This window comes from Oncorhynchus keta, chromosome 7 (assembly GCF_023373465.1).
Source record: "Oncorhynchus keta strain PuntledgeMale-10-30-2019 chromosome 7, Oket_V2, whole genome shotgun sequence".
In the NCBI taxonomy this organism is placed as follows: Eukaryota; Metazoa; Chordata; class Actinopteri; order Salmoniformes; family Salmonidae; genus Oncorhynchus; species Oncorhynchus keta.
In genome coordinates, this window is record NC_068427.1 from 42,953,896 (window position 1) to 42,977,573 (window position 23,678).

Genomic DNA, 23,678 nt, shown 5'->3' on the forward strand with positions numbered 1-23,678 from the left:
ACTCTTCTTGACCTTAAAATGAAGGTGACTGAGACCTGACTGCAAGTGCATGCCTTGCAAATATGCTTTAAAAAGGAGCTGACACTAAAATGTATGTGCTGATGACAAGCAAAAGCAGCCCCAGCTGGCCTGTATACTCACTGATGGCCTCTACAAACAGCTCAAAGAATGGGAAGGGAAACAGCGGCTCTGGCAGCTCCCGAAAAAACATCTTGAGCGCCCCGGTGACAACGTGGATGTCCTCCCATTGGCTGTCGTCCAGGTTAAATTCCACCTCTGGGACATCACCAGGAAGAGATGGGGAGAGAGAGGGGGAGAGAGAGGGGGCGTGGAGAGAGAGAGAGAGAGACAGAGAGAGAGAGAGACAGAAAGAGAGAAGGGGTGTGGAGAGAGAGAGACAGAGAGAGAGGGTGGAAGAGAGGGGGGATATGGAGAGAGAGAGAGAGTGAGAGAGCGAGAGAGAAAATGTGCAAGAGAGAAAGGAAACAGGAGAGGGGAGAGAGAGAAACAACACAGCTTTAATTGGGATAATTGGAGAGGGCTAATTACTGTGCTAATGTTTACCTGCTAACAGCGGCGCTCACTAACTGGCTCCCAGCTACCCAGAGATCTGATGAAGCAGAATGTGTCTCTGTTTTAGACTGACAGATACCTTCTGCTGAAATGAGTTCTTTCTGAAAACCCTGGGTAGTGACAGAGACATCAGGTGGATACCTGATTCAGAGGCACCCGGCTCAATATGTCACAGGAGGGCAGCAGTAGGCCTATGATCCAAAGCCAAGATGAGAGGGCCTGAAGCTCTGAATATGGTGGAATGGTCACATTATGGTGTATGTTGAAACAGGAAATAAGCCATAGTTTATTTCAGGCAACCTTGTCACATGATCAGAATATAGAGCCGTGGGATCTTTTAATATAGATAATAATCTTAGAAATATTTCATTCATGTTTTGAAATGTACCTGATTTGTTCAAGATGTTCCTAATCTTTCCTTCATTCTTTTGGACTGTTGGACTGTTGGACAGTCAGACTCATAGAAAATTACAAAGCAAGTGGGTATGTCTCTCTTTCCCTGGACAGTTTGAGGTATTCACTAGCAGAAAGTCCAGACTTTCAATTAGCCAGCCTCTCCAGTGTGTCCACTTGACACATCTGAGTGGATTGTTAATCAGCCCATGGTTGCCTTGTACAAAGACCCACTAGAAAAAGTGAACCTGCTGCATTCTATATGGTCCTGAAGGACATAGTAGCCTACTACATGGTTGATGCTTTCAACCACCTCTCACTTGAGCTTGTACTGTACTGGCTCTGTACAACTATGGGGGTTGGGAGCACATTCAGGAGACATGGAATGAGTGGGACAGAATGTAGGTGGTCACTGTGTCAGAATGCTCAGAATGTGCAGAATGTTGGTGATGTCACTCTTCCCACAATGTCCCCGCGTCACAAACCACTTCTTTAATCTGTAGGACTGCAGGGCACAATAAAACATAATGGTGTGTCTAAAGAAGAACGTTGCTAGCTTTCTTCAAGACATAAAAATACATTCCAGAATGATACATTAGTTTAAAGGTCAACTGGTCTATTCTTCCTTCTCAGAGCTCTGGACAACAACAGACAAACGTTCTCTTGTTGGTTTGATGGAGGAATCCCCCATCAGCCCCTCACAAGGAGACCTTGGATAATTCAGATGAAGTAGGTAGACGTGTTTCACTGGAGGCACAGATCTGACTTGAAGTCTCATGAGGGATGCTTCGTTATCCTTCCGTTTACTCTGAAAGATCCCATTCTTAAGGTATTTGGGAATCTTTTTTTGCATTTGCAAAAGACAGTCTTGTGATCACTTACTCAGTCAACAAGAATATGTCTCTACAGTTATTCATCGTTTAGCTGTAAAGTAGAATTACTCAGTAATTACTCAGAATTATCCATGATTTCAGCAGAACACAGTCATGGTTGTATACATTTTATCACAAAGAACACCTCAATCCAATCCTGTGTGTTCATTGTATGATATCCAACAGAAACTGAACTGTATGAATCCATAATAGGGACAACTATATTAGTTTACTGGGAATGTGGCCGTAATACAAACAATTTAACATACAAACAATCACAAGTGAATCAAACAACAGAACATACCTTGGTCAACCAAGAATCAAGTGAATTAAACAACAGAACATACCTTGGTCAACCAAGAATCAAGTGAATTAAACAACAGAACATACCTTGGTCAACCAAGAATCAAGTGAATTAAACAACAGAACATACCTTGGTCAACCAAGAATCAAGTGAATTAAACAACAGAACATACCTTGGTCAACCAAGAATCAAGTGAATCAAACAACAGAACATACCTTGGTCAACCAAGAATCAAGTGAATTAAACAACAGAACATACCTTGGTCAACCAAGAATCAAGTGAATTAAACAACAGAACATACCTTGGTCAACCAAGAATCAAGTGAATTAAACAACAGAACATACCTTGGTCAACCAAGAATCAAGTGAATTAAACAACAGAACATACCTTGGTCAACCAAGAATCAAGTGAATCAAACAACAGAACATACCTTGGTCAACCAAGAATCAAGTGAATTAAACAACAGAACATACCTTGGTCAACCAAGAATCAAGTGAATTAAACAACAGAACATACCTTGGTCAACCAAGAATCAAGTGAATTAAACAACAGAACATACCTTGGTCAACCAAGAATCAAGTGAATTAAACAACAGAACATACCTTGGTCAACCAAGAATCAAGTGAATTAAACAACAGAACATACCTTGGTCAACCAAGAATCAAGTGAATTAAACAACAGAACATACCTTGGTCAACCAAGAATCAAGTGAATTAAACAACAGAACATACCTTGGTCAACCAAGAATCAAGTGAATTAAACAACAGAACATACCTTGGTCAACCAAGAATCAAGTGAATTAAACAACAGAACATACCTTGGTCAACCAAGAATCAAGTGAATTAAACAACAGAACATACCTTGGTCAACCAAGAATCAAGTGAATTAAACAACAGAACATACCTTGGTCAACCAAGAATCAAGTGAATTAAACAACAGAACATACCTTGGTCAACCAAGAATCAAGTGAATTAAACAACAGAACATACCTTGGTCAACCAAGAATCAAGTGAATTAAACAACAGAACATACCTTGGTCAACCAAGAATCAAGTGAATTAAACAACAGAACATACCTTGGTCAACCAAGAATCAAGTGAATTAAACAACAGAACATACCTTGATCAACCAAGAATCAAGTGAATTAAACAACAGAACATACCTTGGTCAACCAAGAATCAAGTGAATCAAACAACAGAACATACCTTGGTCAACCAAGAATCAAGTGAATTAAACAACAGAACATACCTTGGTCAACCAAGAATCAAGTGAATCAAACAACAGAACATACCTTGGTCAACCAAGAATCAAGTGAATCAAACAACAGAACATACCTTGGTCAACCAAGAATCAAGTGAATTAAACAACAGAACATACCTTGGTCAACCAAGAATCAAGTGAATCAAACAACAGAACATACCTTGGTCAACCAAGAATCAAGTGAATCAAACAACAGAACATACCTTGGTCAACCAAGAATCAAGTGAATCAAACAACAGAACATACCTTGGTCAACCAAGAATCAAGTGAATCAAACAACAGAACATACCTTGGTCAACCAAGAATCAAGTGAATCAAACAACAGAACATACCTTGGTCAACCAAGAATCAAGTGAATTAAACAACAGAACATACCTTGGTCAACCAAGAATCAAGTGAATCAAACAACAGAACATACCTTGGTCAACCAAGAATCAAGTGAATCAAACAACAGAACATACCTTGGTCAACCAAGAATCAAGTGAATCAAACAACAGAACATACCTTGGTCAACCAAGAATCAAGTGAATCAAACAACAGAACATACCTTGGTCAACCAAGAATCAAGTGAATCAAACAACAGAACATACCTTGGTCAACCAAGAATCAAGTGAATCAAACAACAGAACATACCTTGGTCAACCAAGAATCAAGTGAATCAAACAACAGAACATACCTTGGTCAACCAAGAATCAAGTGAATTAAACAACAGAACATACCTTGGTCAACCAAGAATCAAGTGAATCAAACAACAGAACATACCTTGGTCAACCAAGAATCAAGTGAATCAAACAACAGAACATACCTTGGTCAACCAAGAATCAAGTGAATTAAACAACAGAACATACCTTGGTCAACCAAGAATCAAGTGAATCAAACAACAGAACATACCTTGGTCAACCAAGAATCAAGTGAATCAAACAACAGAACATACCTTGGTCATCCAAGAATCAAGTGAATTAAACAACAGAACATACCTTGGTCAACCAAGAATCAAGTGAATCAAACAACAGAACATACCTTGGTCAACCAAGAATCAAGTGAATCAAACAACAGAACATACCTTGGTCATCCAAGAATCAAGTGAATTAAACAACAGAACATACCTTGGTCAACCAAGAATCAAGTGAATTAAACAACAGAACATACCTTGGTCAACCAAGAATCAAGTGAATTAAACAACAGAACATACCTTGGTCAACCAAGAATCAAGTGAATTAAACAACAGAACATACCTTGGTCAACCAAGAATCAAGTGAATTAAACAACAGAACATACCTTGGTCAACCAAGAATCAAGTGAATTAAACAACAGAACATACCTTGGTCAACCAAGAATCAAGTGAATTAAACAACAGAACATACCTTGGTCAACCAAGAATCAAGTGAATTAAACAACAGAACATACCTTGGTCAACCAAGAATCAAGTGAATTAAACAACAGAACATACCTTGGTCAACCAAGAATCAAGTGAATTAAACAACAGAACATACCTTGATCAACCAAGAATCAAGTGAATTAAACAACAGAACATACCTTGGTCAACCAAGAATCAAGTGAATCAAACAACAGAACATACCTTGGTCAACCAAGAATCAAGTGAATTAAACAACAGAACATACCTTGGTCAACCAAGAATCAAGTGAATCAAACAACAGAACATACCTTGGTCAACCAAGAATCAAGTGAATTAAACAACAGAACATACCTTGGTCAACCAAGAATCAAGTGAATCAAACAACAGAACATACCTTGGTCAACCAAGAATCAAGTGAATCAAACAACAGAACATACCTTGGTCAACCAAGAATCAAGTGAATTAAACAACAGAACATACCTTGGTCAACCAAGAATCAAGTGAATCAAACAACAGAACATACCTTGGTCAACCAAGAATCAAGTGAATCAAACAACAGAACATACCTTGGTCAACCAAGAATCAAGTGAATCAAACAACAGAACATACCTTGGTCAACCAAGAATCAAGTGAATCAAACAACAGAACATACCTTGGTCAACCAAGAATCAAGTGAATCAAACAACAGAACATACCTTGGTCAACCAAGAATCAAGTGAATCAAACAACAGAACATACCTTGGTCAACCAAGAATCAAGTGAATCAAACAACAGAACATACCTTGGTCAACCAAGAATCAAGTGAATCAAACAACAGAACATACCTTGGTCAACCAAGAATCAAGTGAATCAAACAACAGAACATACCTTGGTCAACCAAGAATCAAGTGAATTAAACAACAGAACATAACTTGGTCAACCAAGAATCAAGTGAATTAAACAACAGAACATACCTTGGTCAACCAAGAATCAAGTGAATCAAACAACAGAACATACCTTGGTCAACCAAGAATCAAGTGAATTAAACAACAGAACATACCTTGGTCAACCAAGAATCAAGTGAATCAAACAACAGAACATACCTTGGTCAACCAAGAATCAAGTGAATTAAACAACAGAACATACCTTGGTCAACCAAGAATCAAGTGAATTAAACAACAGAACATACCTTGGTCAACCAAGAATCAAGTGAATTAAACAACAGAACATACCTTGGTCAACCAAGAATCAAGTGAATTAAACAACAGAACATACCTTGGTCAACCAAGAATCAAGTGAATTAAACAACAGAACATACCTTGGTCAACCAAGAATCGTAACTTCTGGATGGTGGCAAGATTACCACTCACTCTGTAGATGCCATCAGCCTCTAAACCTGGTGGATACAAGATAGACACAAGCCTGTGACATACTACACACTTTGACAAGACCAAGTTTTAATTTGGACCTAGATTAACAAAATGGATCAATTTAGAAATAAATTCTGTGTTTTTCGATAGATCATCTTAACATTCACTGCAGTGGAATGGATAGTTCACATCATGTCTAGGTTAGAGGCTTTGACTTGGACGCAATACGACTCTGTAATGCAAAATCGCCAGCACATTTTGAGTCACACTGCCGCTGCCCAGAGGTAGCCGGGGCGACATGTTCCTCTGGTCTTTTCTGTCAGTTGCTCTAATGAATGTCCGTCCACACTGCTGAGCATTTGACAGTGGAAGGCGATATATTGTACCGCTGTCACTGGTGGGGTAACTAGAGGATATGGTTGATTTGAAAAAGTAAAGCAGACGTACAAGGTTTCATTCTTTGCAAGGCGTTCTTGTATAATGTCATGGTTATTTTCTGCAGCTCAAATGTGAAAATGTCCAGATGAATTTGACCCCAACGTGTTGGGCCCTTTGTTTACATACAAGGCAGTCAGAAGCTGTTTGCTTGTACTTTTCCTGCTGTATCCAGAGCCTGGCCAAATGTTGCTTGCTTGTGTGTGTGCAGGGCTGGCCCTTGCCACTCTGCAGCCATAGGTGAGACCAAAAACTGCTGCCCCCACAAAACTGGAATAGTCCCAGTAAGCAAAACATTTCAAATACATATTTTCCAGACATTGAAGTTAGGTTCATTGTAGGTTCTGAATGAAGGGTGAAAAGGTATTTTCCATATGTTTAAAATACATATTTTCCAGGACATTGGAAAGCCATCTTTTCCTGGAACTAGAAATCAGGATCAATTTTGGTTCTCAATGACATTTGAAAATAATTATTTTCCTGTTGTTGAAAATACGTATTTTACAGACGTTGAACATTTGTATTTTCCGGATGTTGAAATCAGGCACATTTTGGGTTCTGAATGAAAGTTAAAATATGTCATTTAGTGATGTCTATCTTTGGGCCAAATCAAGGCTGGTCTGGGTAAAATGTGAACCAAACATAGATGTCTATGATTGGTACAGAGTTGGTGAATGCCAATCTATCTGGTAAGCCTACCATTTGTAAAACACCAAAAAAACAAGATGTCCAAAAGACATCAGCTCTGCTTACTGGGGTGTAACCTACCAAGTCAGCCCACAATGGAATTGAATGAATGCCCATCCATGTGTTAGGCCCACCGTTTGTAAAACAGGGCCTTGCATTGGCTTTATTAGTCCTGATTCCAGTGACTAATCAATTTGTCTATTTAAGCCCTGAATATCAGCTACCCAACATTATCAGGAGTTATCCTGAGCCTATCTGCAATGTGTTCACACAGCGGGAAATGCAGAAGCAATTAATTTTTTCGCTATGATCAGCTTGTAAAAAATGTGTGGATATAAAATTGAAATGTCCCTTCCATATTTACCTATCCTGTTTTTAGGATATGTTGTTTGTTAACATGACAGCAAATGTTTTATTCAATTGAGAACCATTTAGGCCAGGCTACTTGATCGGAGAAACCTGCATGATGTTGTCATACAATTTATCTCCAGTCTGTAGGCAACAGAAAAGGCCACACACTCTTTCTACTATGTCCTATGTCTGCTACATGATTGATGTTAAATGATTTTGTTGGAAAGATGCGTCTCTCCAACAGCACCCTGTAGAGCCGGCTGGGAACGGACAAGCATAATATTTTGCACTCACCTAAAAATCTAATTATGCCACTGGTTGAGAGGAATTGTCATTGTTTTGGGGCAGAATAAAGTGAGGCTTGATATGTTGTTGTTGGAGGTGCGTCTTGGTCAGTGGAGCTCAGAAAACGCAGCCCTCGTCAATCTTCCACCATAGGCAGTCGCCTAATCCTGCCTAAATGAGCGGGCCGTCCGTGTGTGTGTCTGTGTATGTGTGTGTGTAAGTAGTTAAATTATTTCCCATACACAAAGTACTTACTTTCAACATATTTTTTCAGAAAATGACATACCTCTTTTTTCAACGGCCTCCACACACTGCCTGACGAAATTTGGCACAGTGGTCCCTTCCCGCTCACAAAGTGCCAACAAGGGACACCCAAACACTCGATCTGTGAAGAAAAAACACCATACCCCAGAACAACTGAATTAAAGCTACAGTGTAAAAAGTATTGAAATGAGCGATAACATCAAAGAGAACAGCTTCTGCATTTAATTGTGCTGAACTGTGTTTTTTCAGATCTTAAATGCACAGAGGAGGAACTTGGTAGAACGGTAGAGTATCTGTTTAATAGGACATTTCCATTCACACCTGAAACATCTCATTACTACTGTCCCTTGATCATTGTCATTAGGTTGAGGGATAGATTATTAATTCATAGCATTTCTTACTGCCCTTGATCTCCCCTGATGCCTGTTTCCAGAACAGTGTTGATAACAGTACATAGGTTCCATGGCTACACTGGTAAAGGTTAATCAATCTAATGGTTAACCACACACAGCATTTAATTGCTAAGTAAAACCTTTTCCCATGACCCCTGAGTCATCCAGGCAGCTTTGCTCCAATCAGACGGAGAGGGGGACCACATTCTCTTTGCTCCAATCAGAGGGAGAGGGGGACCACATTCTGTTTGCTCCAATCAGAGGGAGAGGGGGATCACATTATCTTTGCTCCAGTCAGAGGGAGAAGGGGACCACATTATCTTTGCTCCAGTCAGAGAGAGAAGGGGACCACATTATCTTTGCTCCAATCAGAGGGAGAGGGGGACCACATTCTGTTTGCTCCAATCAGAGGGAGAGGGGGTCCACATTCTGTTTGCTCCAATCAGAGGGAGAGGGGGTCCACATTCTGTTTGCTCCAATCAGAGGGAGAGGGGGACCACATTCTGTTTGCTCCAATCAGAGGGAGAGGCGGACCACATTCTGTTTGCTCCAATCAGAGGGAGAGGCGGACCACATTCTGTTTGCTCCAATCAGAGGGAGAGGCGGACCACATTCTGTTTGCTCCAATCAGAGGGAGAGGCGGACCACATTCTGTTTGCTCCAATCAGAGGGAGAGGCGGACCACATTCTGTTTGCTCCAATCAGAGGGAGAGGCGGACCACATTCTCTTGCCTTACGAAAATAAAAAATCTATTGTGTTAATGACTGCATTCCACGTGTAACTCTGTGTTGTTGATTTTGCCCGCACTGCTTTGCTTTATCTTGACCAGGTCGCAGTTGTAAATGACAACTTGTTCTCAACTGGCCTACCTGGTTAAATAAAGGTGAAATAAATCAAATCAAATAAAAATTCCCATTGGTTCATTACTCTGCTTTTGTCCATTCAAATATACTGACCTGTCCCTACTGGCAAAATTCTCAGGCGTTTGTGGTCACTAACTTTGGTCAGTTCATCTCCAGTAGACGCAAAGCATAGGGTTAGCAAAGCATACCTCATCAAACATAGACTGGTATTGAAACTGACAGTGCCCAGAGGTACACTCTTTCACTCATCAACTGGCTTATGTTACTGTATGGGTCCTCTGGAACAGTGCTGTCTCTCTAGCACTGGGCAACATCAAAGATAACCCTCTGTTGTTTATACACTGGAGGGGAGGGTTCGATAAATACAGAAATCACTGCGAGAACCTTTGTATACAAAATCCGCTTCCTGGCGCTCAGTGGATAAGCATGGGACATGATGAGGGGGAGGGGAAGGGGGCCAGAGAAATGGGGCAAAATTACCACTCCTAAAGGAATTCAAATAACCCTCGCGTTGCATGGATTTAATTTGCATTCTGAAGTACGATAGGTAAGAGGGGGAGGGAGGGAAGGGGGCCTGATTTGAGGAAACACTCTCTGAAGTGTCATTCTCTTCAGCCCTGACAAAAAGGACAGTCTGAGGGGCACCTGCCCCAAGTATTTACTTTATTCCTTCGATAATGTCCTCTCCATTTGATCAAGCGTTTGTCCCGTGGACACCACATTAAAGGGTCTCCTTGAATCTGGGGGAAATTCCAAAATACTGTTATCTTCTTCTAAGGATTGCAAATGTGTTTAAATAATGCCTTAACAGTGTATTATCCTTCAACCGTGGGCTCAATAAATGAGTTCCCCCTGAGAGAAATGGATTATGTGGTTATGTGATTTATGTAGATTGGTGTGTTGTTGTTTTATTTTCAAATAAAATCCATTCAGTATAATTGTATCAATCTTTGTTGTACAGGGAGAAGAGACCTTTTCAAATCAGTGTAATAACTCAGTATCTTCACTAGTTATTCTATAGTTATAAATAATGATCAAGTTAAATTGTGACGTCACATCGGGGAATGTACAGCTACAGTTCAGTCTCCTCTTTCTGATTGAAGCGTAGTCCAAATTGAAAGAAGGTAGTTAAAATGTGCAATACATTTGAAAAGATGTATGTTCCTCACAACATTTGTTGTGTGGTGGAAAAGAATCAACATATCCTGGCAGAATACTCTTATACCTTTGATGATGCCTTTCTCCTGTAGAGTCTTCATAGACGGCCGTCTTGTGATGAACTTTTTGAGTCTGTTCTTCACCCCATTCTTATCAGCACTGTCCGACATGCTGTAGGTGAGCTTGGAAGACTTGAACACTTCTCAGGAACACACAGAGAAAGAGACACACAGTTAAATGAAGTGAAAAGGAACACTATGATGTTATGTTTGTCTATAGAAAGGCTCAGTAGGCTAATATAGGCTTTTATGGGCTCAGTAGACTTTTAGGCTCAAAATCCACCTTCCCAGAAACAAGTCTCTCACCGTTGCCGCTTGCTATAGATCACCTTCTGCCCCCAGCTGTGCCCTGGACACCATATGTGAATTGACTGCCCCCCCATCTATCTTCAACGCTTGTGTTGTTAGGTGACCTTAACTGGGACATACTTAACACCCCTGCCAAATTATCAATGAACCTACCAGGTACAACCCCAAATCAGTAAACACAGGCACCCTCATAGATATCATCCTAACCAACGTGCCCTCCAAATACACCTCTGCTGTCTTCAACCAGGATCTCAGCGATCACTTCCTCATTGCCTGCGTCCGTAATGGGTCTGTGGTCAAATGACCACCCCTCATCACTGTCAAACGCTCCCTAAAACACTTCAGTGAGCAGGCCTTTTAATCGACCTGGCCCGGGTATCCTGGAATGATATTGACCTCATTCCATCATTAAAGGATGCCTGGTTATTCTTTAAAAGTGCTTTCCTCACCATCTTAAATAAGCATGCCCCATTCAAAAAAGGTATAACTAGGAACAGATACAGCCCTTGGTTCACTCCAGACCTGACTGCATTAGCATCAAATAGCCCCCCTCGATATGCAACTTTTCAGGGAAGTTAGGAACCAATATTCACAGGCAGTTAGGAAAGAAAAGGCTAGCTTTTTCATACAGAAATGTGCATCCTTTAGCACAAACTCCAAAACATTCTCGGACACTGTAAAGTCCATGGAGAATAAGAGCACCTCCTCCCAGCTGCCCACTGCACTGAGGCTAGGAAACACTGTCACCACTGATAAATCCACAATCATTGAGAATTTAAATAAGCATTTTTCTACGGCTGGCCATGCTTTCCACCTGGCTACCCCTACCACGGTCAACAGCCCTGCGCCCCCCACAGCAACATGGCCAACTTCTCCTTCACCCAAATCCCGATAGCTGATGTTCTGAAAGAGCTGCAAAATCTGGACCCCTACAAATCAGCCAGGCAAGACAATCTGGACCCTCCCCTTCTAAAATTATCAGCCGAAATTGTTCCAACCCCTGTTACTAGCCTGTTCAACCTCTCTTTCGTATCGTCTGTGATCCTCAAAGATTGGAAAGCTGCCGCTGTCATCCCCCTCTTCAAAGGGGGTGACACTCTAGACCCAAACTGCTAAACACCTATATCTATCCTACTCTGCCTTTCTTAGGTCTTTGAAAGCCAAGTTACAGATCACTGACCATTTCGAATCTCACCGTAACTTCTCTGCTATGCAATCTGGTTTCCGAGCTGGAAATGGGTGCACCTCAGCCACGCTCAAGTTCCTAAACGATATCATAACTGCCATTGATAAGAGACAATACTATGTAGCTGTATTCATCGACCTGGCCAAGGCTTTCGACTCTGTCGATCACCACATTCTCGCCTGGTTCACCAACTACTTCTCAGACAGAGTTCAGTGTGTCAAATCGGAGGGCCTGTTGTCCAGACCTTTAGCAGTCTCTATGGTGATGCCACAGGGTTCAATTCTCGGGCCGACTCTTTGCTCTGTGTACATCAATGATGTTGCTCTTGCTGCTGGTGATTCTGTGATTCACCTCTACACAGACGACACCATTCTGTATACTTCTGGCCCTTCTTTGGACACTGTGTTAAGTAACCCCCAGACGAGCTTCAATGCCATACAACTCTCCGTCCATGGAACGCAAACTGCTCTGAAATGCAAATAAAACTAAAAGCATGCTCTTCAACCGACCACTACTCTGGACGGTTCTGACTTAGAATATGTGGACATCTACAAATACCTAGGTGTCTGGTTAGACTGTAAACTCTCCTTCCAGACTCACATTAGGCATCTCTAATACAAAATTGCATCTAGATTCGGCTTCCTACTTCGCAACAAAGCATCCTTCACTCATGCTGCCAAACATACCCCCGTAAAACTGACTATCCTACCGATCCTTGACTTTGGCGATGTCGTTCACAAAATAGCCTCCAACACTCTACTCAGCAAATTGGATGCAGTCTATCACAATGCCATCCGTTTTACCATATACTACCCACCACTGTGACCTGTATGCTCTCGTTGGCTGACCCTCGCTTCATATTTGTTGCCAAACCCACTGGCTCCAGGTCATCTATAAGTCTTTGCTATGTAAAGCCCTGCCTTATCTCAGCTCACTGGTCACCATAGCAGCACCCATTGCACGCGCTCCAGCAGGTATATTTCACTGGTCACCATAGCAGCACCCATTGCACTCGCTCCAGCAGGTATATTTCACTGGTCACTCCCAAAGCCTCCTTTGGCCGCATTTCCTTCCAGTTCTCTGCTGCCAATGACTGGAACTCATTGCAAAAATCACTGAAGCTGGAGACTCATATCGCCCTCACTAACTTTAAACACCAGCTGTCAGTGCAGCTCACAGATCACTGCACCTGTACATAGCTCATCTGTAAATAGCCCATCCAACTACCTCATCCCCATATTGTTATTTATAAAATAAAATAAATTGCACCCCAGTATCTCTACTTGCACATTCATCTTCTGCACATCTATCACTCCAGTGTTTAATTGCTAAATTGTAATAATTTCACCCTATGGCCTATTTATTGCCTTACCTCATTTGCACACACTGTATGTAGACTTTTTCTACTGTATTATTGACAGTACGTTTGTTAATTCCATGTGTAGCTCTGTGTTGTTGTTTTTGTCACACTGCTTTTCTTTATCTTGGCCAGGTTGCAGTTGTAAATGAGAACTTGTTCTCAACTAGCCTACCTTGTTAAATAAAGTGATATAAATAAAATAAGTATAAAAATATGCCTTCACAATGATACAGCCTAGGTTGATATAACGCTTCACCTCATCTCTCTACCTGACCCTCGCTCTTCCTCTCTCCTTAGATTCCCACTGTTATTATCCTTCCAGGAGTCTCTCACATGGCTGTTTTTTTTAATAGTTTTTACTCCAATTGAACTTGTCTAAAGGAAGTCCAGGCACTGCTTGTCAATCTAACAAAAGGCTTTGTCTATGGACTAGCTTTGTCTATGGACTAGCTTTGTCTACGGACTAGCTTTGTCAACGGACTAGCTTTGTCTACGGACTAGCTTTGTCTATGGACTAACTTTGTCTATGGACTAACTTTGTCTATGGACGAGCTTTGTCTATGGACTAGCTTTGTCTACGGACTAGCTTTGTCTATGGACTAGCTTTGTCTATGGACTAACTTTGTCTATGGACTAGCTTTGTCTATGGACTAGCTTTGTCTACGGACTAGCTTTTTCTACGGGCTAGCTTTGTCTACGGACTAACTTTGTCTATGGACTAGCTTTGTCTACGGACTAGCGTTGTCTACGGACTAACTTTGTCTATGGACTAACTTTGTCTATGGACTAGCTTTGTCTATGGACTAACTTTGTCTGTGGACTAACTTTGTCTATGGACTAACTTTGTCTATGGACTAACTTTGTCTATGGACTAGCTTTGTCTGTGGACTAACTTTGTCTATGGACTAACTTTGTCTATGGAGTAGCTTTGTCAATGGACTAGCTTTGTCTATGGACTAACTATGTCTATGGACTAGCTTTGTCTACGGACTAGCTTTGTCTACGGACTAGCGTTGTCTACGGACTAACTTTGTCTATGGACTACCTTTGTCTATGGACTAGCTTTGTCTATGGACTAGCTTTGTCTATGGACTAGCTTTGTCTACGGACTAGCTTTGTCTATGGACTAGCTTTGTCTATGGACTAACTTTGTCTATGGACTAGCTTTGTCTATGGACTAGCTTTGTCTACGGACTAACTTTGTCTATGGACTAGCTTTGTCTATGGACTAGCTTTGTCTACGGACTAGCTTTGTCTATGGACTAGCTTTGTCTATGGACTAACTTTGTCTATGGACTAGCTTTGTCTATGGACTAGCTTTGTCTATGGACTAACTTTGTCTATGGACTAGCTTTGTCTATGGACTAACTTTGTCTATGGACTAGCTTTGTCTATGGACTAGCTTTGTCTATGGACTAACTGTGTCTATGGACTAACTTTGTCTGTGGACTAACTTTGTCTATGGACTAACTTTGTCTATGGACTAGCTTTGTCTATGGACTAACTTTGTCTATGGACTAGCTTTGTCTGTGGACTAACTTTGTCTATGGACTAACTTTGTCTATGGACTAGCTGTGTCTATGGCCTAGCTTTGTCTATGGACTAGCTGTGTCTATGGACTAACTTTGTCTATGGACTAGCTTTGTCTATGGACAAGCTTTGTCTATGGACTAGCTTTGTCTATGGACTAGCTTTGTCTATGGACTCGTTTGTCTATGGACTAACTGTGTCTATGGCCTAGCTTTGTCTATGGACTAACTTTGTCTATGGACTAGCTTTGTCCATGGACTAGCTTTGTCTATGGACTAGCTGTGTCTATGGTCTAGCTTTGTCTATGGACTAGCTGTGTCTATGGACTAGCTGTGTCTATGGACTAGCTGTGTCTATGGACTAGCTTTGTCTATGGACTAGCTTTGTCTATGGACTAGCTGTGTCTATGGACTAACTTTGTCTATGGACTAGCTTTGTCTATGGACTAACTTTGTCTATGGACTAGCTTTGTCTATGGACTAGCTATGTCTATGGACTAGCTTTGTCTATGGACTAACTTTGTCTATGGACTAACTTTGTCTATGGACTAGCTTTGTCTATGGACTAACTTTGTCTATGGACTAACTTTGTCTATGGACTAACTTTGTCTGTGGACTAACTTTGTCTATGGACTAGCTTTGTCTATGGACTAACTTTGTCTATGGACTAGCTTTGTCTGTGGACTAACTTTGTCTATGGACTAACTTTGTCTATGGACTCGTTTGTCTACGGACTAGCTTTGTCTACGGACTAGCTTTGTCTATGGACTAGCTTTGTCTATGGACTCGTTTGTCTACGGACTAGCTTTGTCTATTGACTAGCTTTGTCTATGGACTCGTTTGTCTACGGACTAGCTTTGTCTATGGACTAACTTTGTCTACGGACTAGCTTTGTCTACGGACTAGCTTTGTCTACGGACTAGCTTTGTCTTTGGACTAGCTTTGTCTATGGACTAACTTTGTCTACGGACTAGCTTTGTCTACGGACTAGCTTTGTCTACTGACTAGCTTTGTCTACGGACTAGCTTTGTCTACGGACTAGCTTTGTCTATGGACTCGTTTGTCTATGGACTAGCTTTGTCTATGGACTAGCTTTGTCTACGGACTAGCTTTGTCTATGGACTCGTTTGTCTATGGACTAGCTTTGTCTACGGACTAGCTTTGTCTATGGACTGGCTTTGTCTATGGACTAACTGTGTCTATGGACTAGCTTTGTCTATGGACTAACTTTGTCTATGGACTAACTTTGTCTATGGACTAACTTTGTCTGTGGACTAACTTTGTCTATGGACTAACTTTGTCTATGGACTAGCTTTGTCTATGGACTAACTTTGTCTATGGACTAGCTTTGTCTGTGGACTAACTTTGTCTATGGACTAACTTTGTCTATGGACTAGCTTTGTCTATGGACTAACTTTGTCTATGGACTAGCTTTGTCTATGGACTAGCTTTGTCTATGGACTAGCTTTGTCTATGGACTAGCTTTGTCTATGGACTCGTTTGTCTATGGACTAACTGTGTCTATGGACTAGCTTTGTCTATGGACTAACTTTGTCTATGGACTAGCTTTGTCCATGGACTAGCTTTGTCTATGGACTAGCTGTGTCTATGGTCTAGCTTTGTCTATGGACTAGCTGTGTCTATGGACTAGCTGTGTCTATGGACTAGCTGTGTCTATGGACTAGCTTTGTCTATGGACTAGCTTTGTCTATGGACTAGCTGTGTCTATGGACTAACTTTGTCTATGGACTAGCTTTGTCTATGGACTAACTTTGTCTATGGACTAGCTTTGTCTATGGACTAGCTATGTCTATGGACTAGCTTTGTCTATGGACTAACTTTGTCTATGGACTAGCTTTGTCTATGGACTAGCTTTGTCGATGGACTAACTTTGTCTATGGACTAACTTTGTCTATGGACTAACTTTGTCTGTGGACTAACTTTGTCTATGGACTAGCTTTGTCTATGGACTAACTTTGTCTATGGACTAGCTTTGTCTGTGGACTAACTTTGTCTATGGACTAACTTTGTCTATGGACTCGTTTGTCTACGGACTAGCTTTGTCTACGGACTAGCTTTGTCTATGGACTAGCTTTGTCTATGGACTAGCTTTGTCTATGGACTCGTTTGTCTACGGACTAGCTTTGTCTATGGACTAACTTTGTCTACGGACTAGCTTTGTCTACGGACTAGCTTTGTCTACGGACTAGCTTTGTCTTTGGACTAGCTTTGTCTATGGACTAACTTTGTCTACGGACTAGCTTTGTCTACGGACTAGCTTTGTCTACTGACTAGCTTTGTCTACGGACTAGCTTTGTCTACGGACTAGCTTTGTCTATGGACTCGTTTGTCTATGGACTAGCTTTGTCTATGGACTAGCTTTGTCTACGGACTAGCTTTGTCTATGGACTCGTTTGTCTATGGACTAGCTTTGTCTACGGACTAGCTTTGTCTATGGACTGGCTTTGTCTATGGACTAACTGTGTCTATGGACTAGCTTTGTCTATGGACTAACTTTGTCTATGGACTAACTTTGTCTATGGACTAACTTTGTCTGTGGACTAACTTTGTCTATGGACTAACTTTGTCTATGGACTAGCTTTGTCTATGGACTAACTTTGTCTATGGACTAGCTTTGTCTATGGACTAGCTTTGTCTATGGACTAACTTTGTCTATGGACTAGCTTTGTCTATGGACTAACTTTGTCTATGGACTAGCTTTGTCTATGGACTAGCTTTGTCTATGGACTAGCTTTGTCTATGGACTAACTTTGTCTATGGACTAGCTTTGTCTATGGACTAGCTTTGTCTACGGACTCGTTTGTCTACGGACTAGCTTTGTCTATGGACTAGCTTTGTCTATGGACTAGCTTTGTCTACAGACTAGCTTTGTCTATGGACTCGTTTGTCTATGGACTAGCTTTGTCTACGGACTAGCTTTGTCTATGGACTGGCTTTGTCTATGGACTAACTGTGTCTATGGACTAGCTTTGTCTATGGACTAACTTTGTCTATGGACTAACTTTGTCTATGGACTAACTTTGTCTGTGGACTAACTTTGTCTATGGACTAACTTTGTCTATGGACTAGCTTTGTCTATGGACTAACTTTGTCTATGGACTAGCTTTGTCTGTGGACTAACTTTGTCTATGGACTAACTTTGTCTATGGACTAGCTTTGTCTATGGACTAACTTTGTCTATGGAGTAGCTTTGTCAATGGACTAGCTTTGTCTATGGACTAACTATGTCTATGGACTAGCTTTGTCTATGGACTAGCTTTGTCTATGGACTAGCTTTGTCTACAGACTCGTTTGTCTACGGACTAGCTTTGTCTATGGACTAGCTTTGTCTATGGACTAGCTTTGTCTACGGACTAGCTTTGTCTACGGACTAGCTTTGTCTATGGACTAGCTTTGTCTATGGACACGTTTGTCTACGGACTAGCTTTGTCTATGGACTAGCTTTGTCTACAGACTAGCTTTGTCTATGGACTCGTTTGTCTATGGACTAGCTTTGTCTATGGACTAGCTTTGTCTACGGACTAGCTTTGTCTATGGACTCGTTTGTCTATGGACTAGCTTTGTCTACGGACTAGCTTTGTCTGTGGACTAACTTTGTCTATGGACTAACTTTGTCTATGGACTAGCTTTGTCTATGGACTAACTTTGTCTATGGACTAGCTTTGTCTATGGACTAGCTTTGTCTATGGACTAGCTTTGTCTATGGACTAGCTTTGTCTATGGACTCGTTTGTCTATGGACTAACTGTGTCTATGGACTAGCTTTGTCTATGGACTAACTTTGTCTATGGACTAGCTTTGTCCATGGACTAGCTTTGTCTATGGACTAGCTGTGTCTATGGTCTAGCTTTGTCTATGGACTAGCTGTGTCTATGGACTAGCTGTGTCTATGGACTAGCTGTGTCTATGGACTAGCTTTGTCTATGGACTAGCTTTGTCTATGGACTAGCTGTGTCTATGGACTAACTTTGTCTATGGACTAGCTTTGTCTATGGACTAACTTTGTCTATGGACTAGCTTTGTCTATGGACTAGCTATGTCTATGGACTAGCTTTGTCTATGGACTAACTTTGTCTATGGACTAGCTTTGTCTATGGACTAGCTTTGTCTATGGACTAACTTTGTCTATGGACTAACTTTGTCTATGGACTAACTTTGTCTGTGGACTAACTTTGTCTATGGACTAGCTTTGTCTATGGACTAACTTTGTCTATGGACTAGCTTTGTCTGTGGACTAACTTTGTCTATGGACTAACTTTGTCTATGGACTCGTTTGTCTACGGACTAGCTTTGTCTACGGACTAGCTTTGTCTATGGACTAGCTTTGTCTATGGACTAGCTTTGTCTATGGACTCGTTTGTCTACGGACTAGCTTTGTCTATGGACTAACTTTGTCTACGGACTAGCTTTGTCTACGGACTAGCTTTGTCTACGGACTAGCTTTGTCTTTGGACTAGCTTTGTCTATGGACTAACTTTGTCTACGGACTAGCTTTGTCTACGGACTAGCTTTGTCTACTGACTAGCTTTGTCTACGGACTAGCTTTGTCTACGGACTAGCTTTGTCTATGGACTCGTTTGTCTATGGACTAGCTTTGTCTATGGACTAGCTTTGTCTACGGACTAGCTTTGTCTATGGACTCGTTTGTCTATGGACTAGCTTTGTCTACGGACTAGCTTTGTCTATGGACTGGCTTTGTCTATGGACTAACTGTGTCTATGGACTAGCTTTGTCTATGGACTAACTTTGTCTATGGACTAACTTTGTCTGTGGACTAACTTTGTCTATGGACTAACTTTGTCTATGGACTAGCTTTGTCTATGGACTAACTTTGTCTATGGACTAGCTTTGTCTGTGGACTAACTTTGTCTATGGACTAACTTTGTCTATGGACTAGCTTTGTCTATGGACTAACTTTGTCTATGGACTAGCTTTGTCTATGGACTAGCTTTGTCTATGGACTAGCTTTGTCTATGGACTAACTTTGTCTATGGACTAGCTTTGTCTATGGACTAGCTTTGTCTACGGACTCGTTTGTCTACGGACTAGCTTTGTCTATGGACTAGCTTTGTCTATGGACTAGCTTTGTCTACGGACTAGCTTTGTCTACGGACTAGCTTTGTCTATGGACTAGCTTTGTCTATGGACACGTTTGTCTACGGACTAGCTTTGTCTATGGACTAGCTTTGTCTACGGACTAGCTTTGTCTATGGACTCGTTTGTCTATGGACTAGCTTTGTCTATGGACTAGCTTTGTCTACGGACTAGCTTTGTCTATGGACTCGTTTGTCTATGGACTAGCTTTGTCTACGGACTAGCTTTGTCTATGGACTGGCTTTGTCTATGGACTAACTGTGTCTATGGACTAGCTTTGTCTATGGACTAACTTTGTCTATGGACTAACTTTGTCTATGGACTAACTTTGTCTGTGGACTAACTTTGTCTATGGACTAACTTTGTCTATGGACTAGCTTTGTCTATGGACTAACTTTGTCTATGGAGTAGCTTTGTCAATGGACTAGCTTTGTCTATGGACTAACTATGTCTATGGACTAGCTTTGTCTATGGACTAGCTTTGTCTATGGACTAGCTTTGTCTATGGACTAACTTTGTCTATGGACTAGCTTTGTCTATGGACTAGCTTTGTCTACGGACTCGCTTTGTCTATGGACTAGCTTTGTCTATGGACTAGCTTTGTCTACGGACTAGCTTTGTCTACGGACTAGCTTTGTCTATGGACTAGCTTTGTCTATGGACACGTTTGTCTACGGACTAGCTTTGTCTATGGACTAGCTTTGTCTACAGACTAGCTTTTTCTACGGGCTAGCTTTGTCTACGGACTAACTTTGTCTATGGACTAGCTTTGTCTACGGACTAGCGTTGTCTACGGACTAACTTTGTCTATGGACTAACTTTGTCTATGGACTAGCTTTGTCTATGGACTAACTTTGTCTGTGGACTAACTTTGTCTATGGACTAACTTTGTCTATGGACTAACTTTGTCTATGGACTAGCTTTGTCTGTGGACTAACTTTGTCTATGGACTAACTTTGTCTATGGAGTAGCTTTGTCAATGGACTAGCTTTGTCTATGGACTAACTATGTCTATGGACTAGCTTTGTCTATGGACTAGCTTTGTCTACGGACTAGCTTTTTCTACAGACTAGCTTTGTCTACGGACTAACTTTGTCTACGGACTAGCTTTGTCTACGGACTAGCGTTGTCTACGGACTAACTTTGTCTATGGACTACCTTTGTCTATGGAATAGCTTTGTCGATGGACTAGCTTTGTCTATGGACTATCTTTGTCTACGGACTAGCTTTGTCTATGGACTAGCTTTGTCTATGGACTAACTTTGTCTATGGACTAGCTTTGTCTATGGACTAGCTTTGTCTATGGACTAACTTTGTCTATGGACTAGCTTTGTCTATGGACTAACTGTGTCTATGGACAAGCTTTGTCTATGGACTAACTTTGTCTATGGACTAGCTTTGTCTATAGACTAGCTTTGTCTATGGACTAACTGTGTCTATGGACTAACTTTGTCTGTGGACTAACTTTGTCTATGGACTAACTTTGTCTATGGACTAGCTTTGTCTATGGACTAACTTTGTCTATGGACTAGCTTTGTCTGTGGACTAACTTTGTCTATGGACTAACTTTGTCTATGGACTAGCTGTGTCTATGGACTAACTTTCTCTATGGACTAGCTTTGTCTATGGACTAACTTTGTCTATGGACTAGCTTTGTCTACGGACTCGTTTGTCTACGGACTAGCTTTGTCTACGGACTAGCTTTGTCTATGGACTCGTTTGTCTATGGACTAGCTTTGTCTACGGACTAGCTTTGTCTATGGACACGTTTGTCTACGGACTAGCTTTGTCTATGGACTAACTTTGTCTACGGACTAGCTTTGTCTACGGACTAGCTTTGTCTATGGACTAGCTTTGTCTATGGACTCGTTTGTCTACGGACTAGCTTTGTCTACGGACTCGTTTGTCTACGGACTAGCTTTGTCTATGGACTAGCTGTGTCTATGGACTAGCTTTGTCTATGGACTAGCTTTGTCTATGGACAAGCTTTGTCTATGGACTCGTTTGTCTATGGACTAGCTTTGTCTACGGACTCGTTTGTCTACGGACTAGCTTTGTCTATGGACTAGCTTTGTCTATGGACAAGCTTTGTCTATGGACTCGTTTGTCTATGGACTAGCTTTGTCTACGGACTCGTTTGTCTACGGACTAGCTTTGTCTACGGACTAGCTTTGTCTACGGACACGTTTGTCTACGGACTAGCTTTGTCTATGGACTAGCTTTGTCTATGGACTAGCTTTGTCTATGGACTCGTTTGTCTATGGACTAGCTTTGTCTACGGACTAGCTTTGTCTATGGACTAGCTTTGTCTATGGACTAGCTTTGTCTATGGACTCGTTTGTCTATGGACTAGCTTTGTCTACGGACTAGCTTTGTCTATGGACTAGCTTTGTCTACGGACTAGCTTTGTCTACGGACTAGCTTTGTCTACGGACTAGCTTTGTCTACGGACTAGCTTTGTCTATGGACTAACTTTGTCATCCAAGAAACACGTTTGATATGTCTTATAGTACATTTTGGAGTACACAGAGATGCAAAGCAAATTATATTGTTGTCAAGTGATTATTTCAAATTTGATGGTTACTAATAATGGGCCTCTTTACACCTATGTGGATATTCCATAATACATCTGCATAGTCATTTACAACATTAACAATGTCTACACTGTATTTCTGATTAATTTGATGTTATTTTAATGGACAAAAAATGTGCTTTCAAAAATTTCTTTAAAAAAACAAGAACATTTCTAAGTGACCCCAAACTTTCGAACGGTCATTGAATTCCTGCAGTAGCACAGAGAAGAGACAACTTTTAATCAGCATACTTTTGTGAGTTCAAGCTTGTACCAACACATGAAGAACTGTTTTGAATAAGCAACTGTAGTAGATCTAGCTAGTCATTGGAGACAACTTACTGAGTGAGCGTCTGTGTTCAGGTTTGGGTTCCTTTGTGCAGAGGGACTCCGGTGCAGGTCTTGGCAGTGACAGTGTCTTGCTCGGCAACCCATGTCTAGGCAGGTACTCTGTGCTGTTTGCCCTTCGTATGCCAGGCTTATCAGAGGCCTTCCCAGCAGCTCCTTTAGACTAGAACAGAAAGGAGGTTAAAACATTTCAGTCCAAAGGTCACTGGCTTCACATCTCTTTATTATCACTCATTATTCATTATAAACTGGGTGGTTCGAGTCCTGAATGTTGATTGGCTGACAGCTCTAATTACGTTGGTAACCAGTTTAATAATAGCAATGAGGCACCTCGGGGGTTTGTGGTATATGGCATCTTTGCTGTATATACCACGACTAAGGGCTGTATCCAGGCACTCCACGTTGTGTCGTGCTTAAGGAACTCCCCTTAGCCATACACTGTATCACACTCACTCGTGTATTATTGCTTAAGTATAGCATGTCAATGTGATTATTTGCACTATGTGGAACATAAAATCATAAAATCACCTGGAGTCGATGATTTAGGGAATTGTTTTACTTTCATTTTGGTTAGCATGGTATGACTAAACAATGTTCTGAATGATTTATAGTCATCGTTTCAATGTCCGAAATCATAAAGACTTCAGAAATGTCATAA

General features: G+C 41.2%; 1 protein-coding gene across 1 annotated transcript in view; it reads right to left on the reverse strand.

Annotated features, from left to right (window-relative positions):
• Window positions 1–23,678, reverse strand: part of LOC118386436 (rho GTPase-activating protein 15-like) — a 110,186-nt gene that overhangs the window by 50,190 nt on the left and 36,318 nt on the right. The window contains exons 7-11 of the mRNA XM_052522944.1: window positions 23,015–23,183; window positions 10,611–10,742; window positions 8,152–8,250; window positions 6,056–6,133; window positions 142–276 (exon numbers count right to left, since the gene is read on the reverse strand). Coding sequence (XP_052378904.1) covers window positions 142–276; window positions 6,056–6,133; window positions 8,152–8,250; window positions 10,611–10,742; window positions 23,015–23,183 — 613 coding nt within the window. The remainder of the gene's footprint in view (window positions 1–141; window positions 277–6,055; window positions 6,134–8,151; window positions 8,251–10,610; window positions 10,743–23,014; window positions 23,184–23,678) is intronic.